The following is an 18325-nucleotide window of genomic DNA, read 5'->3' on the forward strand; positions in this document are numbered from 1 at the left end:
AACATATACGTTTCGGCCTCTGTGGCCTTCGTCAGGTATACTGAATAGCAGCGCATAAGACAGGTGTATATATATATATATATATATATATATATATATATATATATATAAAGGTAGCAAAGTGGGCAGATACAAATCAACACTAAGTGAACACACTCGGGGACGCAGCCCCACTGAACTTGGCAATGACAGTCAGAACAACTAAAGAATCCAGTCTTGAGTGTACAGGGTTTGATGAGGTCAGATCAACATATGGAATGTCAGAACAGGTCAGCTCCATATATGGAGATCTAAGGGTGGCAGCGGGGGCAGTGTCTTGAGTGTACAGGGTTTGATGAGGGCCCAGGTAGGGCCAAGCCTTAATTTTCAGGCCTGTTGAAAACTCTAGTTTCCGTTGGCTGCCGGACGCGGCTGCACTAATAACTGTGGGGCGGCCCGTCTAGAGTTTGAATGGACAGGTATCAGTCAAAAAGGAGACGAATCAAAAAAGCCAGGCTAAAATGGTTATTTTAAAGATATCGACATTGCCATTTTTTAGACCATGTATCCCACCTGGTTGGTTGATGGACAATTGCTCTTATAAATATTTATTTTTACCGTATTACCACATTGTCAGTCCTCAAGGACTGGCCACATGCACTTCCCTTTGCAGAAGTAATACACTGTGAGCCAAATTAATATACATATTTATGCACATTGCTTCGGGCCACTGCTTGCTCCTTTCATCTCCTGCGTGGTTTTGCTTTTGATGCTTCCACTGTCCATAATGGAGTCATTTAAATCATACTTAGGATTTGTATTTTTACCATTATTCTTCTGCCTGTTCTGTTATATTGTGTTGGATGTTGGCCTGTTGTATGGTTCACCATTCCGTTGACTTGGAGACTGCTGACATCAGAGGGACTTCCAGGGACTTTTCATGAATCCGTCTTGTCTGATATTCACTTTGACTTCCATCTTGTTTTTAGTGAGATCAGTGGAGGACATGACTGCATTTCCTGCTCAGTCTGAGCCAGCAGGACCCGTGGGAAACCGCGAGAGCAGTCGTTCACAGCTACAATTCAAGTACATGACTATTCATTCACTATTCAATGTTTCCTCATATTGTATTCTTTGTATTCATATATTTATGGAAATTTCCATTCTTCTTTGTATGCATAATTTTATACACTGCCAGCTGAATGCAACACTGAATGCAACACTTGCTGTTTCACAGGAAAGGCTTACGGCTTTTTAAATGGGCTGTCCAAATAATGTTTGACTTTATCACTGAATTGAAATGCATCCTGTCCTGCGGTGCAACTGATATGCTGTCAATTGTCTTTCCCTTTTTACTGCAGTACTGTGCGTTACTTATTTGAAAGAGCTAATCAAGTCTTAATGCTGTTAGAATTTAGGTTTTCTATCATTCCTATTGACTTCATAATTTGTATCTTACACCAAAAGACACATTGTCACAATAATATCATCAGAGTATTGCTAGAGTTGTGGCGGGCGCTCCTCATCTTGATCGTTTGGTGCAAGGTGGTCAGTATAAAACTCAGTATTAAATGTCAGTATTTTTCTTTTCTTGATCTTGTTCTGATCAAACACGTTTAATAGTATCTGGAGTCTTGGTTAGACTTGGTTGGACTTTGTTACATGCTTATGGGAAATAATCTTGAAAGGAATGTAGTTGTATTTTTGCAAATAGTTACCCTGTCAGATCTGCAGTCTTTTCCAAATCTCATTGCCTTGTCTGTGACTTAAAACTCTCTGACTTGTCTTTTGGGGGTGCTTAAAAGTCTTTTTAAAATCTTCTAGTGTAGGATTAAGTAGAGGGGGTGTAGGGTGGTTTGGTAGGCACTAGGCATTATAATATGTGATAGAAGATATAGGCTAGTTATTTATCTGTCTTTGTGACTGTAGTCATGGGGTGAGTATAATTGGGCTTTTTGTTATAGCCTTTTTATAAAAACACAAATGTATTAAACAGTATTTGATCTAATAAAAATTCACCGTTATTACTTTCAGATATATAATAAACTATCCCTAACATTGAGGCACCTATGGTTTGCTGCCCAAATCCGGTCTAGTATTTAAAAGTTAAGATGTCAGTGTGACCTGTGGTCCTCGTGTTTTCCAGCATGGAGTCCAGTCCGCCTAACCAGGCTAGTCCTCTCTCCAGTGTCCTGCCAACTCCTGGCCTGCCTGAGTCAATGACAGTGGGTGAGTGTCTCCCTTCTCGTCCAGTCTCCCTTATTACAATGTATTAATCCATTTTGGGCGGGAACCCCTTTTGGTGTTAGCATTATGTTATGCTTTAGCTATTGAAAAATAGCAGATCTACAAGCTCATAGCGCGCCACCGAGTGGCGCGCTACGAGCTTGTAGGTCTGCTATTTTTTAAAAATCAAAGAACCACTGACATAGAAACATAGCTTTTTCAGAAAACTGTCAGGATGTAGAAGACATTTTTAGAATCTGATCTCAGGTCAAAATGGGTTAATTGTTTCCCTCATTCAGCAGACAATTAATATTACTACTGGCAAGTTGTCTCCTGTAAACTCTTAGGCTGGTGAGCCAGGTCAGCAATGCAGAGTGAGAAAGTGGTCATATGGCACACATTTGTATAGTTTGTTAACACCTATTTCCAGTACAGCTATCAGCCATCTTATCCTGCTTGTAGTCCGGTGGCTTGGTGAAAGGATTGTGCAATTGCGGATAAAAGAGTAATTTAATTTTTAATATTGGAGTCTGGTTGTCTTACCTTATATTGTAAGAATGCAGTACAGACTGAGAAGGATGAGGACTAGTTTTTGTTATTCCTGATTTATTCTTGGTTGTGCATCATGTCGCACAACTAAAATAGCAGAGCTCAGAATTCTGCAAATGTATGTGTGTCGCACAACTAAGTATAAATCAAGCCTTAGTTTTAGAACAAGACAATTCAGTGTGCCTTTCGGCAATACCAAATGTGAACACCAGGTGCCAGTCTTATCTCAGTATCGGTGTGTTACTTTAGTTGTGTAGATGAGGTACCCTGCCTGAACTGTACAAATCAAAGGCTTTCTTCACTGTTAGTGAAATCAGATTGAGCGAACGGACGCTATTTTCATCACATCTGAGATGCATGATTAGCAAATAGATTTGAGGTTTAACGTGCTTGACAAGCACTTGACAACATTGCTGCATGTTTCAAACAGTGGACAAGCAGACTCCCAGGTCTCTCTCGTACACACAGGCATACGCACGGCGCACGCACACACGCACGGGCATACGCACGGCGCACGCACGCACACACGCACAGGCATACGCACGCACAGGCATACGCACGGGCATACGCTCGCACTCACGCACGTACGCATGGGTATACGCGCACATGCACACATGCACACACAGTCTGCTTTTGCCGTAATGTAGAAAATGGGCATTTGATGTGCTCTGTGCCCTAGGGCTAATCAGAGCTTAGACCTTCTGATCCTCGAAACGATGCGATGTGAAGTGACTCCTCAACCTCTGTGTGTGTGTGTGAGTGTGAGAGGCAGAAGAAGTGAGATGAGCTGCTTCATAGAAAGCGGATGGAGGTGTTGTCCAATCTATTACCCCTTACAAACAGGAGGTCACACTGGGGAGCTGATGGACTGTGTGTGTGTGTGTGTGTGTGTGTGTGTGTGTGTGTGTGTGTGTGTGTGTGTGTGTGTGTGTGTGTGTGTGTGTGTGTGTGTGTGTGTGTGTGTGTGTGTGTGTGTGTGTGTGTGTGTGTGTGTGTGTGTGTGTGTGTGTGTGTGTGTGTGTGTGTGTGTGTGTGTGTGGTGGTCGGTTTGTTTGCAACAGATAGGTGTGTGCCTGTGTACATAATAGCATGCGTCTCATTTGTTTACAGTACATGTTCAGGCATTAATCAAAATGTTGACATGTCAATGTCATTAACACACTAACTGCCAGGTATTCATTCATTAATTATTCCACCACCGCCGGTGACGTTCAGTGTTTTTACCTTATTTTGTCGACCCACAGGACAACGTGAGTGTTTAAACCCAAACCCACACTTGTAGAGAGGGAAATAAAATCACAATAAAAAACAAAGCAACTAGAAAGCAAAGGGAAAAAAGGGTTAGCGTGCAAGCTGTTCCTAAATGATTTCCATCCAGGCTTGACGGGCTGTGAGCTGCTTGTGGCGTCCATTAATTGAAGTGTATGGAGTCTGTAATTCACTAGGCCTGGCACCACCATTACATGAGCTAGTTCAGGACTAATGCATCTATTAATGGAACCATTGTCCTCACAGACCATATGCGCTCTGCTGGACACACACACACACACACACACACACACACAAACACACACACACACACACACACACACACACACACACACACACACACACACAGGGGAAACATGGTTGTCTACACCAATGGTTCTCAAACCTTTTAGCCCGTCACCCAAAAGAGAAATTTGATGTCTCCCGGTGACCCAAACTAGTGAAAATAACAGATCTACACAGTGCACAATGCCTTGCTTCGTGCCGTTTTGCAAGATCACCTATTATCACTAATTTTAATTATAGAAATAAATGAAGAATTTGTTATAAAATATATAAAATAATTTTACAAAAAACTAATTTTTTAAATGTAGGAAAGAAAATGGGATTTTTACTCGAGTTGTGACCCATAAAGATTGGTCTGTGAACCACAAATGGGACTACTATTCGGGAAACGGTGGTCAACACCCTCCCCAGACCAAACAATAGGGCTCAGCACTCAGCAGTGATGAGGACTACATGGAGGAATTGGCATAATGGTAGTGGTAGAGTAATGGAAAAAAAGATAATTGGAAATAAGTATAATAAGCAGACCTCTTCACACATTTCGCATGCATGCGTGCGTGCGTGCGTGCGTGCGTGCGTGCTCGCTCACTGGAGTCCCTAATGGCTTGTTGGCTACCTCCCGCTGGGAATGCGTGGACGCATCAAAGGTCACGTTTATTTCTGCGTGGTCGCCTCAAAGGTCACGTTTATTCCTGGCCTGCTGATGTGGAAAGTGGCGCCGCTAAGATAATGGACTTCTTTCCTCTCTCTGCTGCTTAAGGCCCCACCAGTACAACTCTGTTTCAATCTCCTCTGCTCTTCATCATCCAACTGCTCCTCCTCCTCTTCTTGTTTTCTCTGTTCACTGCCTTCCTTCGAGCAGGCACTTAGAGAGCTCGGCGCTGGAGCAAGCCCTCCTCGAGTCACCGAGATCATGCATTTGTTATGAATGTTGCACTGTGTGTGCGTGTGCGTGTGCATGAAGGTGGATGTAGGTGAGTGAGCGAAGTACTTGAGTCAGGGTTACACTGATGTGTGTGTGTGTGTGTGTGTGTGTGTGTGTGTGTGTGTGTGTGTGTGTGTGTGTGTGTGTGTGTGTGTGTGTGTGTGTGTGTGTGTGTGTGTGTGTGTGTGTGTGTGTGTGTGTGTGTGTGTGTGTGTGTGTGTGTGGTACGAACATGAGTGACATGAGTCAGAGACTGCGTTGACAGCACACCTGTTATAATGCTGTACTGACGTGTGGGTTGGTGACGGCATCAGTGTGTGTGTGCATGCGTGTGGGTTGGTGACTGCATCAGTGTGTGTGTGCATGCGTGGGGGAGAGTGAATGAGTGAGAGTGCATTTGTGTGTTATTAATTTAATGTGTGAGAATAGTGGACAGAGGGAACCGACACCACACATTTCTTAGAAGTATAGGGCTTTACTGCAGGGTATGCATTTTGCATGCGTTTGAGTGAAGGTGTGTGAGTGTGCAACTGAATACCTGATTCAGATGGTACAACTGGCATCTCTTGTGTGAGGGAGTTTGTAGTTGGGGAAAGTTGGATTGCAGCTACAGCTCAAGGTGGTAGCTTTCGGATTCCATGGTAAAAATCTGTTCTTTACTGAAACGCAGCAACCTCCTACAGTATGACTGTGTTACCATGGTGATTAGACGAGACATCAACTACCACATTCCTCCTCTGATCACTGCCTGACAATGCAGGGTTGGAAATTACCCAGCATGGATTTTCATTTAGTTTAGCTCTATTATTATTGTAAACCTAATCCTCGAATTGCAGCAAAGATTTATTTTAATGGCCCGTGGCTAGTGATTCAGGGGCCGGGGTCAAGCGAAACTAGACGTGCTAAACGTTGTTAAATCCAAATTCTGCCGTTAGGAAGGTTTCTTCTACTATAAATGGAGAGCGGGTCGTCCATGCCACATCAAGTTGTCTTTAATGAGTCGGCGATAGGCAAAGTGAGTGCGTAAGAGGAAAGTTCTTAAGCAGGAGGTCTTAACCACTACAACATATCTGAGCACGTCTAGAGGTTGCAACAAGGTACCATGGCCAGGACAAAAAAAAAGAGATCTACGCTCATGGCGGCAATTCAGACTTGAATAAAACGTTTGGAGGTTGTTTGCTCATTTAACGTGGTACTTCACCCAAAACACTTTTTCCTGTCATTTTCTCACCCCGGGATGGCTTGAATACAAGGAGATTTTTTGTTTGTATAACTGTTTAAATCTAAACCGATGAATACCAAAAGTCTCAAGTCACATTTATTTATAGCGCACATTTGTGGACATAGGGTGCTTAGAAAGTGTGAATTAGGATTCAGGTACTGTAGCACAGAGGGCTGGAGTCATCAGGATTCTGATGATCAGCTAAGATGAACATGACTTCTAATGATGATACAGCAAAACAGCCAGTGCAAAAAAAAAGACCCGGTGTCAATGATAAGCAAGCAGCTTTCTACACATAATTTGATGCTTTGATCTTTTGTTATTATTCTTTCATGAAGGAGAGCAGGCAGTTCACTCCCCTGAGTATTTAAATTCTCTCAAACAAACAGTTGGAAAGCTGAGAGGGAAATGCAGTAGTTTGGTGTATTATATCTTGAAGAAAATAAAATGTAGGTGTGGGCCATTGGATAATGTATTATATTAGAAATCCATGTATTGCATTGGATTAGGTGTTCAGATATCCTTGTATTGATTGCAATGTATTGGATTGTGTTGTGTGTTCAGATATCCTTGTATTGATTGCAATGTATCGGATTGTGTGTTCAGATATCCTTGTATTGATTGCAATGTATCGGATTGTGTGTTCAGATATCCTTGTATTGATTACAATGTATCGGATTGTGTGTTCAGATATCCTTGTATTGATTACAATGTATCGGATTGTGTGTTCAGATATCCTTGTGTTGTGTGCAGTGGTGGAAAGTACATTTACTTATTTGTACTTTACTTGAGTATTTCCAATTTCCATTACTTTTACTTCTACTCCACTACATTTATTTGAAAACTTTAGTTACTTTGTAGATTTTGATTATATTACAAAACATGAATTAACCACTTCAGCCCTATCTACATTTCAGCCATTTGAAAACAGACGATCTGCAACGATCAAGCGACGCATTGTGAGCTTGTAGATCGGCTGTTTTCAAAAGATTTTTATAAAAAAAATGATTTGAAAACTTGTGAAATGGGACATTCTGCACAATGAGTACTTTCTAATTTCCCTTAAAAGTACATTTTGATGCCAATACTTTTGTACTTTTACTCAAGTACGTTTCGAATTCTTTTGTGTACTTTTTCCACCACTGTGAATTGTGTGTTCAGTTTGTTCAGATATCCTTGTGTTGTGTGTTCAGATATCATTGTAATTCATTGGAGTATGAGTGTCCAGGTGTTTTATGAGTCTCTCTCTCTCTCTAGTGGAGCTGCGTCAGGCCATCGTAGCCATGATGAACAGGAAGGATGAACTGGACGAGCAGAACACGTATGTTGGGCCTTGATCACCTTGTACACTCTGCAATGCAGAACTGATTTCAATGAATACAATAAAATCACATCTGTGTGAAGTGAGGGGCACTTTTATCATCATACGTCATCATACATCATCTCATTCTCAACCAATGGCACATCTTCCATCCACTTACGCCAGCCAATCACAATTTGCGTCCTCACTTTTGTCTTCAATGTTTGTGTTTACACAAACACTCAAAGCTGTGCATAGGAGGGGCTAGCTCCCCTCAATTATTTGAACCAATTTGTATGCTATTATAATAGCAGACTACATCTGCAGTGGTTGGCAGTAGTACTCTTCCATTGATAAATGTAGATGCTTGTTGTTTGATTGAAGTATTACTGCCTGAAGCTGCAAGTGCAATATCTCTCCTGGCCAAGTAGGATTGCCTCTTCGCTGAGTGGCAGACATTTGGTCTCTCCTGTGGGAGAACCAGGTTTGAAATAAAAGTTATGGATTACATCATACACATTGGAAAATCCTGTGTTCATTTACTATTTTGGTCACATTTGCGTACTCTCAGAGTTGCACTTTGTTGTGTGATTGATTGCATTAAAAAGCTGATTCTAAAGTAAAACATTTGAAGTTATTTCATGAAAATCAGTAACCATCAGTGAGGATATAAAGCTAATTGTGTAACACGGTAACACCTAACATATATTTGAATTAGGAGATGAAGCACTTTGTCATATGTAAACATTGAATACAGCAGGTATCTCTTGTAGGTCTCTCCGTAGCCTGCTGGATGGGGAGATGGAGCACTCTGCTGGGCTGAGGCAGGAGACGGACTCCCTGAGCAGGAAACTGTCCGAACTGGAGGAGAGACACACTGCCAAGGTCCAGGCACTGGAAAGGTGAGGAAAACCAGAGAATATACCATATTGCTGTTATTCATTGTTGGGCATATTGTTTCTCAGCCAGTGCGTCATGACCCATGTCAGTAAGTGGTGTTTCAACACCGTTTCCCCAATAAAAGACTTGGGGAACATTGCATTATCTAGTGCTTTGGTCCTTGATTTTGAACATTTGGAGTCTTGAGCTAAATTTACTGAAGTCTTCTGTTTTGGAATAAAGAGATTAGACATAATTGGTATGGGTTTCCTGTTAGCTAAAATTTGTAGAAAGTAGAAGTGAAACGTGCTCCATTCAGTGTAGGCAAATGGACATGGCTATGTGTACGTGAAACCACATAGTCCAAAGAAAAACTGCAGAGGTCAAAGAGAAATATATCTTAAGCATGTTTCTATTGTAAAGTATTAGAGCCACTCCCTTTGGACTCACCCATGTGTATCCATGATGTAAGTTACTTAAAGGGATATTTCACTTACAAAACCCCACCCCAGGCAGTTTTTAAGTTGCTCGATTCAGTATTTAGATATTTCACATTAATTTTAGCTGAGACATGGCCAAAGCATTTCCGGGGTCCCCAGCCAAAAACGTTGAGAACCCCTGTACTATGGAATCATCAAAGACCAATACTGACCAATCCTACTGTACTACTAAGTGTGATTAGCTCTGCTTCATTTGATTCCTTTGTGGTGTTTTGCTGTAACCTATAGGGAACCAGCCATTCTTTAGTCTTTTATTGTTTTAATGATTATGTTTTATTTAAAGTTTCCACTATAAGAGACATACCGGTAATATCCAATAAGGTCTACTTACTGAGTAAGTGATGGTTAGTGTGTGTTGCATACTTTATCAAATATGTTGACGGGGCAATAAAGTATTGAAATTGATGGCTTAGCCTTTTTGATGCCTGCCTCTGGAACTGTGCGCACACCACTGCTGGACTGGGATTGAATCCAGTCAATGCACCTCCTGTTCCTCCTCAATATTGTCCATTTCAGCATTCCTGCTGTCTATATCAAGAATGAATGAAGAAGAACAAAGGAATGAAATGTTGGAAAGGAGTATGGACTATTCAGTTTGGTGTGAACAAAATATAAAGAAACATTATCTATGACAGCCTAACGTAGCATAGCAGGTCCGAGGAACAAGTTTAGTAGGAGGAGTATAAATGCAAAAAGCTCTTAATCGGCTTATGGTAGAAATTGACAGCAGTATGGAAAGTTCTTGTATTCATTTTGACTGAATCAGTGCAGCGTGTGCAAAATTGTTCCTGAATCAATTACACACTGTATACACACACACACACACACACACACACACACACACACACACACACACACACACACACACACACACACACAAACATTCAAACAGGCTCTTGCGCTACACTTTGGTGTGCGCGACCGCGTGTGCGTGAGCACACACACACACACACACACACACACACACACACACACACACACACACACACACACGCTCTTCTGCCAACCACTGGCCCTCCTACACACTTCTTTAAAAAGCAGGTGGCTTGCACACATCCAGTTCCTCGCTGGTGCTGGACAAAAGGTAGATACATACAGAGAGGGAGAAGTCCGCACACACACATTATTCAATCAGGACACGATGTTTCGGCCGTGAGTGGCCGTCATCAGGTGACAGTGGTCACCTGATGATGTCACATGATGAAAATAAACCCTGTTGGAGAAAAGACTGTGTGCGGACTTCTCTTTCTCTGTATGTACCTCCTACACACTTCCTCTGAAATCCATCACCCCCTCCACCACCATCTTCCATTGATTGTCTATATGCCAGAAAGTCTGAAGCCGACCCCCTCCCAATTCCTCCCCAAACCTTCAAATAGAGGATTAGTCATCCTCCAATAGTCTGTGCTGATATAGAGCCAGGAAGTCAGTCTTCAGATAGTAGCCTCCTACACTCTGTCAAACCACCGACCAGAATTGATTCAGTGCTGAGCAACTTCAGTTAACTTGGAGAGCGCAAAAGCTCATCAGTTTGTTTGTATAGGCGAGATGATTTGATTTCTTTCCCCATATTAGTTTCTTTTAGTTATAATATATGTTGTGTTTTCACATGTACACCTCCCACATGCTGTCAAAACGGAACATCTACTCGTATACTTTCACACGCTACATAAACACCAGGGGCCAAACTGTAAGTTTCTGCAGCCTCCACGTTAAACGGATACATATAAATATACAATACATTCTTTTGTGTTTCTCCGTATGGACATTTTTCGTTTGGAAAAAACACGCATACATGTTTATGTTCAGGTGGTGTTTATGTTCAAGTAGTGGAGCAATCATTGTGGAGCTGTGTGCACGTGAAGGCATGGGAGAAGGAGAGAATGTCCGCACACTGTTGAGTAGCTCCCACGGGGAATGTTATTATTAAAGGAAGACCCATAAGGGGTCGAAACGTTATCACGTTTCGAAACGTTATCACGTTTCGAAACGTTATCACGTTTCGACCCCTTATGGGTCTTCGTCAGGTATACACGACACGTGAAGGCATACCTATCTACTCCCATCTTTACCCCTAGTTAAGAAACTCCCATAATTGACCTAGTTTGTACACCGGCCAACGTCACAACAGTAACTGTCACTGCAGAATTAATTCAGTCTGGAAGTACTAGGTTTTTGATGGCCAACCTGAACATTAAGTCCTGTCCTCAGTGGCCAGCCCCTGAAGTGCACAAGTAAAACCTTTCTCTGACTGATGTGTGCACACACACACACACACACACACACACACACACACACACACACACACACACACACACACACACACACACACACACACACACACACACACACACACAGACAGGTCTTCTTCCGCTGCACACTGCTTTATCTCAGGGGTTGCTTTCCCCCTCTCTAACCAATTGTGGCTCGGTCAATAGGGGCTATAAATACCAACCAAAGGAGCAGCTAGCCCTCCTGTTGAATGAGACCCTGGTAGCTGTCAGGATCATTCAGCGAGGAAGGAACCAGACGACCGTTGCCACGCATTCCCTCTGACTCATTCAGAAACAACCCGGTACCTCTCCCCGTCAATCTGCCTCCCCATGTGGTATGATTGGAAATAGATGATATCTGATGGCTCACATCATGGCGTCAGTCTCTCAGCATCTGTTGATGAATGTCACTTTTGACATTCGTCTGCTGGGCCATCCATTAGACCAACTCTCTCTTCTCTTTGCATGGCATTTCGCTCTCTTATTAGAGTGGACAACTCACTCCTTAACAAAAATCATCCATGACCGTCTGTCATCTATGACATGTCTATTAACCCATTTTGACCTGAGATCAGATTCTAAAAATGTCTTCTACATCCTAACAGTTTTCTGAAAAAGCTATGTTTCTATGTCAGTCGTTCTTTGATTTTTCAAAAATAGCAGATCTACAAGCTCGTAGCGCGCCACTCGGTGGCGCGCTATGAGCTTGTAGATCTGCTATTTTTCAATAGCTAAAGCATAACATAATGCTAACACCAAAAGGGGTTCCCGCCCCAAAATGGGTTAAGTGTGACTCCACATTTGGGCAAGGTTTCATAATTGCGACCAGACTTTCCATTATACAATTAAAGTTAATTATTTAAAAAAGTATAACATAATATATAATGTATCGATGTACTTCTGTGTCCTACTACTGTCGGTGTGCACAAGTCATTTGCCGCTGATCAGTCCTGCGATTTGCAAGATTAGCGTCGGACTTGTTGGCCGTGCCCTTAACTAGGGACAAGTGGATAAACCAATGTCTCCAGGGAAATGCGTTGTGAGCTCGTAGATCGGCTGTTTTTCCAGTATTTTTGTATAAAACAGTTGTGTGACGTATAAAACCAGGCTTGAGAGGTTAAAAGGATAACACTCATAGCTACACATTATGAGATTGGACGGGAGGATTTGTAGTTTTAGATTTGCAAACGGCATCAAAGTGGGATTTATTGTGTGATAATTCTATGGCAGTATCAGAAACGGCAAGGATCACAGGGCACAGGCTCAGTTTACTATGGCCAAATTCCAATACCAAAAATCTCGGCCACTCGCACTCGATCACTCCAGCATGGCGATGTTATGGAGAAACTGCCGAAATCTGTGACCATCCTGTGGACTTCACACAACTTACATGGATGTCTTTAAAATACGTGGCCTGAATACCGCTAGGTTGAACTCTGTTATTAACGATTTACATTCGGACACTGACATTATGTGATTGTTTAGTTTAGTTTATTAAGGATCCCCATTAGTCTACACCGTAGTGGAGACTATTCTTAAAATATAATATATAATAAGAACCTAATTTAATATAATTTCCTTTCTGATTGCTGCCTTGAGTTTCCTTTTGAAATAATTCTAAATCTATTTCTTATTAGAGTCAAATGTGGGGGGAGCACACGCCAGTATGAAATGGCTCTGTACATGACTGTTTTCTTAAGTGCATTGGTTTTTGGCAGAGGAAAAGTAAAGTGACCATTTAGTGCATGTCTAGTATTGTAATCATGTCTTTCATTTGCAGGTAATAACTGTAGAAACAAACTGAACGGTTTCTGTGAGGAATGCACATTCTTTAAAAACAGAATAAGGCTGTGTGCCAGTCTTTCATTCACCCTCATCCATGACAGCCTGGCATGCATAGCATCCACACTAGTCCTGACAGAGCAATGAAGTGCTAGTCTAACCCTAACCCATAGCATCCACACTAGTCCTGACAGAGCAATGAAGTGCTAGTCTAACCCTAACCCATAGCATCCACACTAGTCCTGACAGAGCAATGAAGTGCTAGTCTTGCTGCCCTGTTCTGAGCAAGCTGAAGTTTACTAAGTTCTTGCTTTCATGCACTAGACCAGATAACCGGACAGTAGTCCAGATTTGACAGAACTAGAGATTGTATGACTAGTCTGATTGTCTACACGATTGTCACATATTTCAGCAGGTCACCAATTTCACCGTAACACCACCAATGCTGGAGTGACCGAGTGTGAGCCCAAGATTTGGGGTATTGGAATTTGGCTCATGACACTGGTGATTTAAAAAAAAAATGGAAACATTGCATCTGCCTTATTTGTGCAGGTAGTCAGGGACTACTTTCTTGTAGAAATTAATCTAGTAATGAAATTGTTGCTGTTTTGGGGCATATGTCTGATTTTCATAGTGCCATATTTGGTAACGTTTTCAGTAGCTATAATCATTATAGGCGAAAATGGCGGCAACTCACTCTGGCAATGGTTTATTGTCATATTACAGCTATGGGGGTTGTCTGCCCTCCGTGAGTTATTGAATAAGTGCATTATATCACTGGATGGTCTCATTGCATGTAATTTGGTGTCGGTACAAATTTGTGTTGATGTGCTGAATATGGGGAGGTAGACTGATTGATTGATTGAAATATTTATTAACAGTTTGCAGAATTACAGTACATTTCAAGCACAAACTCAATACAAAGGCTGTTAACTGTGAGTGGACGACCCAATTAAGCATTACACTTGTTTACAAGAGGGTCCACCATGTTCAATTCATCAAAACATTTAGAGACGTACAAATAGACACTTCTATATAGACAAAGAACAGAACAGGAATTCATCATAATGGAGGTATAAAAGGAAAAGAAACATATACAGTGAGGGAAAAAGGGGGGGGGCGGGGTGTTGTAGATGGCCTTTGGTTGATGTTGAATCATTTGAGAAGTCATACTGTAGTCTTACTCACACCCACCCACCCTCGTACTGCAAACAGACACAGACCCGGCCTTACTCAGATGGGCACTCACCCAGATAAGAGAAAAACACGTGTACACACACACACACACACACACACACACACACGCACGCACAATATAGCGCTTAACCACATGAACCCTAGGGTCCATATTTTGAGAATGTCATAATAGGCAAACATTTGGTCAAAAATAAATCAGTTATTAGATCAGTTATTATTTTTTTCAGCAAAGAGTTTTGGTGTAGATGGAAAAGAGGAATGGACCAAGAATAGACCCATAGGGAACCCCAGTGAACGAAGTGTATAGGTTGTTAATGGCTATTAATGTCATTTGTGGATGAATGCATTGGTTGTGTGTTGCATGTTGTTACCAGACCTTGCGAGAGTGCCTTGCTGAGACGGGTCCATAACAAAGTTGATTTCTTCCTGATTTGTCTTTGCATTTTAGTGTCACAATGTTCAGAAGATGTGGCGCTTGTGAAGAATGGGTCCAATGCAGAGTCCTGCACAGATCCAATTTTCGATACCCGTACCCGCCCCGCCCGTCAATCATCAGTTCCGCAACCCGCCCGTTACCTGTGATTTATATAAATCTCGAAACCAGATCCGCCCCGCCCATCAAAAAATGGACCCGTTACCCGCCCCGTTACCCGTTCGTATCACAGGCACCGATAGCTATCATTGACTTTATTTCATCCAACACCGCATGTGGTGGTGGTGGTGGGCGGCGGCACACGGAACGGAAGACATGTAGTTGACTGAGGCTACTGCTGCTTATTATCACAACATAAAGTTATATCATGATTTCGACCTAAAGGGCATATTGGCATAATATATCAACAAGGAGAGGATGATAAAAAGCCTGATGAGTCGACCGTCTTGATCCAAAGCTGTTTCAAAGCGCGAGCGAACGAAAATATAGGCTACAGTACAGGCTGCAGCCTGGTGATAAAAAAATAAACTCCACGCGTGAAATGCTACGATAAGGAAGCAAGGATTCGGCCGTGATGTCACTGCTATGCAACAAGGAAGTAGCACAGGGAAGCACAGCAGCAGAAATAAATTATGAAGGAATTCCTTGAGCATGTGACGGATTTAACTTGTCTCCGCTGTTGAGAAAAACCCCAGCTCAGCTGCTGTTTATAACATCGTGCAGTGCGGCTCCTCTGATTAAAAAAAAAAAGGTCACCCACCCGCGTTGCGTTCCCCCCGCACCCGTTAATTTATAAAGGTATATTGTCCCGCCCGTTCCCACCCGTCAAACTCGGGTACCCACGGGGTAGCCGCGGGTATCCGACCCGTTGCAGGACTCTGGTCCAATGTTTAGTTCAGGGACCATGGTGTTAAAGACTCGGTCAGAATCTGTGTTAATGTTTACTTCTCCCATTAGAATGAATAGAGTCATGTTGACCTAGCCACCTATGCCACACAGATACAGGAAGAAAAGGCGAGAGGCTTTTTCTTCTTGCGTCTTGCTTTTCTATTGTTTGTCTTAGCAACAACAATAGCAACACCTTGAATCTGTTTGACATAGTCCTAGATGGAAAGCAACCTTAATTGATATCACTGGTAACATCTGTGAAGGATGTAACATTACACAACTATTTTATATAGCTGTCAATATGGCTGCTGCGAAAAGTCCTATTAAGAGACATGGCACGCACGCACGCACGCATGCAAGCACACACACACACACACTGTTCAAAGTCATTCCCCAGCAGCATGTGTCCAGGCCTGGTGCTCTGGTATGACGTTAGTTGGTGTGGATTAAACGAATGTCGCACAGCAGGCAGAGATAGAAATCAGCCAGTCCAGGAAGAGGACCTAGTCAGACGCACACACACACATACGCACAAACACAGACCAACCATTTTCTTGTCTTTCCTTCAACCAATCTTGGTATGAAGGATCTGACATGTGGCAGGGGGATGCACACAAATAACGTGTGTTCATTTGATTTAACTCGGAAAACATTATGAGTAAATTTGACTATGACAGTTAAATATATGACCGATGAGGATTTTTTATCGTTCAAGGTCACAGAGATAAGAGAGGGTGGGATTGTTACTACACTGTAGGTTTGCTCATCTAGGCGTGTCCCCCCCCCTTTATTTGTGAATTCAAAATTTTCCCTTAAAGATTAATAAGATAGATGGATAGATAAAGAGTGCCACAATTTTTGTATTTTTCCAGTTTTTCATGTGTGTATGAGGTGACAGTGCTTCATTAGACACCCTGGAGTCGTCTTTATGTGCAGTGGTGTATTAACTTTGTATTTAGGGTTTCTTCCTGGAGGCTGAACCCTTGACAGTCAAACGGGGCAATGAAAGAAAAAGTAATGTGTGTGTATTATTACACACACACACACACACACACACACACACACACACACACACACACACACACGGCGCAGACTACAGAGGAGAACAGCACAGTACAGACTACAGAGGACAATAGCACAGTACAGAGGAGTACAGTACAGAGGAGTACAGTACAGAGGAGTACAGTACAGTATAGCACAGAGGTACAGTGCAGTGGATAACAGTACAGTGGAGAACAGTACAGCACAGCACAGCACAGTGCTGGAGTTACCAGACTTGTAATGTAAGGCCATTGATTTCCAGTGATATATTGTCCAATAACTCAACAAGCAAAACAAGCTACCGAGTAGAGGGTTGTTAAGACCTGAAGAAAGCTCTTGAATTGAAGGTATCAGTGCGTGAAATCCCTTGTTTGTGGAAGGGCATACCTATGGTTTATTTCTGATAACTTTCGGGAGTATGCGACTGTATACCTGCCCAGATTCCTCAGAGTATACAGCTATGTTAAAGATGGAGTGCCACCATTTTTTTCCACCCTAAAACATGATCATCAGGTATTATTATAACTTAAGAATTTGAGCGGGCCTTCGGCTCATCCTAGCGCCACATGTCGCAAATAGGAAGAAGGCAATAGCAGGAGGGTGATATTGTTTTCTTTTCTTTTTTACTTGGAAGAGCAGGTGCGCTACCAGGTAGCCAGGTTATTGAGAGCTTTGTAGGTGTTGAGCAGGATTTTGTAGTGAATTCTTTGTTTGACGAGGAGCCAGTGTAGGTCATGGAAGACAGGTGTGATGTGGTCTCTGGAGTGTGTACTGGTGAGCAGGCGGGCAGCTGAGTTTTGGACGAGCTGGAGTTTGTTGAGAACCCCTGATCTAGCTAGTGGGCAAAGGAGGCTGCACATCTGCTGCACGGACAATTAAACTGGGTTTATCAATGCAAGCACAAAGATAATGGTGGGGAAAGAATACATAAAGGAAATAAGTTGCCTCGTGGCTTTATGTCTCAACTTAGGTAATTAGTAATTACTGAATGTCTTTTTGGTTTTAACTTTCCTTGACTTTTCCGTGACTTTTTAAACAATGCTGAGATTTAAAGAATGACTTCTCTCTCTCTTTTCATCTGTCTGTCCCTCATTGTCTTCCACTCTTTTTGTCGCCCCCCCAAAATGTCTCTCTCTCTCTCGTATTTCACACACGGTCAGTAATGACGACGCCTAAAAAAAGATAACGGAAGTGTTGGAATTGCGCTGCCGCTTCCTCTTCCCACGTAGACGTTTCATAAATAGAATAAAACGAGGAAGCTCAAGCGACTGTCTGCAAAACCTGCTCAAATGAGAACGTCATGCAGTTAGATTTATTCAGTTGTAGTCTGAACCCAAAGCCTATTCCACCTTATTTACATAGACTGAAATACAGCTGCCACTTTTAGTCACTATTGAAGTCTGTGACTGATTCTCCTTCCATTCGTGGCCCGATAATGAACCCCTTTTTACAGCCTTTTAGATCTTTTCCTCTATCCAAAATGAAGGTCTATTTTACAACAGGTCGTTTTGAGGAAGCAATCTGATTGGTTGAAACAGCTTTTTAGCCATGCTTCATACCACATTATTTCAACGCCT

General features: G+C 42.3%; 1 protein-coding gene across 1 annotated transcript in view; it reads left to right on the plus strand.

Annotated features, from left to right (window-relative positions):
- snx29 (sorting nexin 29) overlaps positions 1 to 18325 on the plus strand; it is a 164586-nt gene that overhangs the window by 11559 nt on the left and 134702 nt on the right. Inside the window, exons 10-13 of the mRNA XM_079493219.1 lie at positions 969 to 1065; positions 2126 to 2208; positions 7713 to 7776; positions 8529 to 8657. Coding sequence (XP_079349345.1) covers positions 969 to 1065; positions 2126 to 2208; positions 7713 to 7776; positions 8529 to 8657 — 373 coding nt within the window. The remainder of the gene's footprint in view (positions 1 to 968; positions 1066 to 2125; positions 2209 to 7712; positions 7777 to 8528; positions 8658 to 18325) is intronic.

This window comes from Electrona antarctica, assembly GCF_951216825.1.
Source record: "Electrona antarctica genome assembly, chromosome: 22".
NCBI lineage: Eukaryota > Metazoa > Chordata > Actinopteri > Myctophiformes > Myctophidae > Electrona > Electrona antarctica.